At 40.5% G+C, this 3,530-nt stretch overlaps 1 protein-coding gene across 1 annotated transcript; it reads left to right on the forward strand.

The window, feature by feature from the left end:
* Positions 1-2,703: 2,703 nt before the first annotated feature.
* On the forward strand, positions 2,704-3,171 carry LOC131147324 (uncharacterized mitochondrial protein AtMg00860-like). The gene has a single exon (XM_058097052.1). It carries the CDS (start codon positions 2,704-2,706, stop codon positions 3,169-3,171), a length of 468 nt encoding a protein of 155 aa, XP_057953035.1.
* The last annotated feature ends 359 nt before the right edge of the window (positions 3,172-3,530 follow it).

Raw genomic sequence — 3,530 nt, forward strand, 5'->3', positions numbered from 1 at the left:
TAATATTGCTATTGGATGTGTATGTATATAGATGATTCTGCTAAGTTTAATGACTGTTTAAGGACTGTTGTACCTAGTGCCACTTTAGGCAACACAAGTTACTATAGTGCATGGTTACTATAGTGCATTTGCTACAAGAATTATGCATAGAACTTTACACATGTTATTACAATCTGGTATTAGAGTTGTCATGATGACAGTATTATTCTTGTATCAAAGCAGGTTTATTTTATAGAAATATATTTATATAGATGAAAAAAAATTGTAGAAAATGTGGGTATTACAGTTTGGTATCAGAGCCTAGGTTGCTAGATTCTGTAGACTTTAGCAAACAGCGGATTGCAATACCAGAGTATAAAAATGAATTTTGATAAAGATAAGAGATGGGTAGACTGTGATTATAGTAAGTCATTGTTGGAGGTTAAGATTGGTATTTAGGATTCTGTCTCGCAGCCTGGAGGCAACAAATTCCATGGTGGTTTCTGTAATTTTCCTAGGGTGACGATTTTAGGAAAGCTATAGTAAACTATCGCCGGTTCTTGTTTCTGAGTGGTAAGACTGAATCTTAAATTGGGAGTAAGGACGTTAAGTTGGTTAGTCATGTAAGGATATAGTATATTTTATATAGTTTAATGGTTGTATCAAGCTTTTTAAGATAGTGGAATTTTAAGACTGTTTGTCCCATTTTCAAGATGGATCTTGGAAGTAGTAATGCACATACTGGAGGTGATGATGCAGGGCCTTCTAAATTGGGTAGTGGAGATCCAGATGCGGTGGTACATAGTGTCACCCAGCAAGTGATAGTAGAAATGGCTAGAAATTCAAGGGAACGAGGCTAGCAATTTTCACGTATGAATCCCCCGTCATTTTTTGAAGGGGCCGACCCATTCGTGGCTGAGGACTAGGTCCAAGAGATTGAAGAGACGTTGGCAGTTCTTCCTAGTACAAATGAGTAGAAAGTCCTATTTTCTACGTTTAAGTTAACAGGAGAGGCTAAACCCTAGTGGTGATCAGCGAGATTGTTAGAGGAGCAAAGGCCTGTGCCTATAGCCATGACTTAGAGCTGCTTTAGAGAATTATTCTTCAAGCGGTATTTCTCTGTTACCACCAAAAATGCAAAAGCGGCAAAATTCTTGAATTTGACCTAAGGACACCTGACGGTACAATAGTATGTCGCAAGATTTATTGAGCTGTCCTATTTTGCCCCACACATGGTGCTAGACAAAGAAAAGAAGGCAAGGAAATTTAAAAGTGGCCTGAGGCCGGGTATATATGAGTAGCTAGTGACTTTCTAGTTCCAGACCTTTTCAGAACTAGTAGATAAGGCTACAGTGATAAAGACCAACCTGCATAAAGGTGCGGGCCGCAGAATCAGATGAAAATGCCTACGCCTCCTAGGTTCTAGGTGAGCACCAATCAAAGTCAATGGAGGTGACAAAATGTGGGTCCACGACAGGCGGTGAGACACCGAGTCCCTCAGGATAGTCTAGCACCCCCTATTTGTGCTAGGTGTGATCGGAGGCACTGGGGGGAATGCCGAGTTGGGATAAATGCCCGCTACCGGTGTGTTTGGCCCAAGTATATTGTGAGAGACTGCCAAGCATAGCCAACTAATCTACCCACTCCTAGACAATATCTAGGGAACAATCAAGCACCCTGAGGAAATCAGCAGAGGAATACCACCTTGGCGTGGGTTTATGCTTTGACACTGGGAGACGCAGAGGCGGCCGGCGATGTAGTGACGAGTACTATTTCAATTTTTTCATATAAAGCTATTTTTTTTTTTATTCAGGGGCAACTCATTCCTTCATAGCCCGAGAATTCATCAAGTTATATGATATAGAAGCTCGACCACTATATTTCAGTTTATCAGTGGCTATACCAACTGGGACCATAGTGTTATGTAGGAAGGTACTCAAAAAATTGTTTAATCAGTATTTAGGGGAGGTCCTTGCCAACTAAATTAGTAGTTCTAGACATGTATGGTTTCGAGGTAATTTTGGAAATGGACTGGCTAGCTGCCCACTATGCCAGTATTAACTGCTATCAGAAAGAGGTAGTATTCAGACCTCCAGGAGAGCAGGAGTACATATTTGTGGGGACATGTGTGCATACCCCACCATAGGTATTATCAGTCATTCAGGCGAGAAGGTTGCTTATGGAGGGATGCCAGAGGTACTTGGCATGTGTAAAGGAAGTATCGGAAGGAGAATTAAAGTTGGAATATATCCCGATAGTGAGGGATTTTCTAGATGTGTTTCTAGAGGATTTACTGGGACTACCTCCTAATCTTAAGGTAGATTTTTCTATCGACCTATCACTGGGAACAATGCCGATTTCTAAAGCCCCGTACAAAATGGCACCAGCGGAGTTGAAAGAGTTGAAAGAACAGCTACAAGAATTGTTGGACAAAGGGTTTATCAGGCCCAGCGTGTCACCCTGGGGAGCACCGGTATTGTTTGTGAAAAAGAAAGATGGGTCGATGAGAATGTGCATCAACAAGAGAAAAATAAATAAAGTAACAATTAAGAATAAATACTCACTTCCCCACATTGATGATTTGTTCGACCAGCTCCAGGGAACATAGGTATACTCTAAGATTGATCTCAGGATAGGGTATCACCAATTAAAAAAAAATTTATTACATAGGATGTTCCAAAGACAGCATTCCAAATAAGGTATGGACATTTTAAGTTCTTAGTTATGTCGTTCGGACTGACGAATGCTACTGCGTTATTTATGGATATAATGAATAGGGTGTTTCCTGAATACCTAGACGAGTTTGTGGTGGTTTTCACTGATGATATTCTGATCTATTTGAAGAGTATAGAGGAGTACAAAAATCTTTTGAGGCTAGTGCTACAATTGCTAAGGGAAAAGAAGTTCTATGCTAAATTCAAGAGATGTGAATTTTGGTTAGAGAAAGTCACATTTCTTGGAGACGTAATATTTGGGGGTGGTGTTTCGGTGGACTCTAGCCAGATAGATGTGGTAGTGGATAGGGTGAGACCAATGAATGTTAAGGAGATTAGGAGTTTCTTGAGATTAGCAGGATACTATCGTCGGTTCGTGGAAGGATTTTTGAAACTAACGGGTCCTCTGACACAGTTAATGAGGAAAGGTGTAAATAAGAATGGACCGATGAGTGTGAGCATACCTTTCAGGAGTTGAAACAATGACTCATCACTGCACCGGTTTTGACTATTGCATCAGGAGATGGTGATTTTGTGATCTACAATGACGCGTCTCTAAGAAGACTTGGGGGTGTTATGAAGCAATAGGCAAAATTTGTGGCATATGCTTCTCCACAACTCAAGGAGTATGAGAAGAACTATCCTATGCATGATTTGGAGCTAGCGGTAGTGGTGTATTGTAACGCCTCGACCCGCCACATGGGGTTCGGGGTGCTACTTTAGTGACATCTATGTTCCTAATACCATATTCAATATAAATGCAGTGGAAATAAGTGATACATTTTCCAAAAACATTACTAGGGTTATAATTACTATTAAACATAGATATCTCCAAAT

Source organism: Malania oleifera, chromosome 1 (genome assembly GCF_029873635.1).
Source record: "Malania oleifera isolate guangnan ecotype guangnan chromosome 1, ASM2987363v1, whole genome shotgun sequence".
Classification (NCBI taxonomy): Eukaryota; Viridiplantae; Streptophyta; class Magnoliopsida; order Santalales; family Ximeniaceae; genus Malania; species Malania oleifera.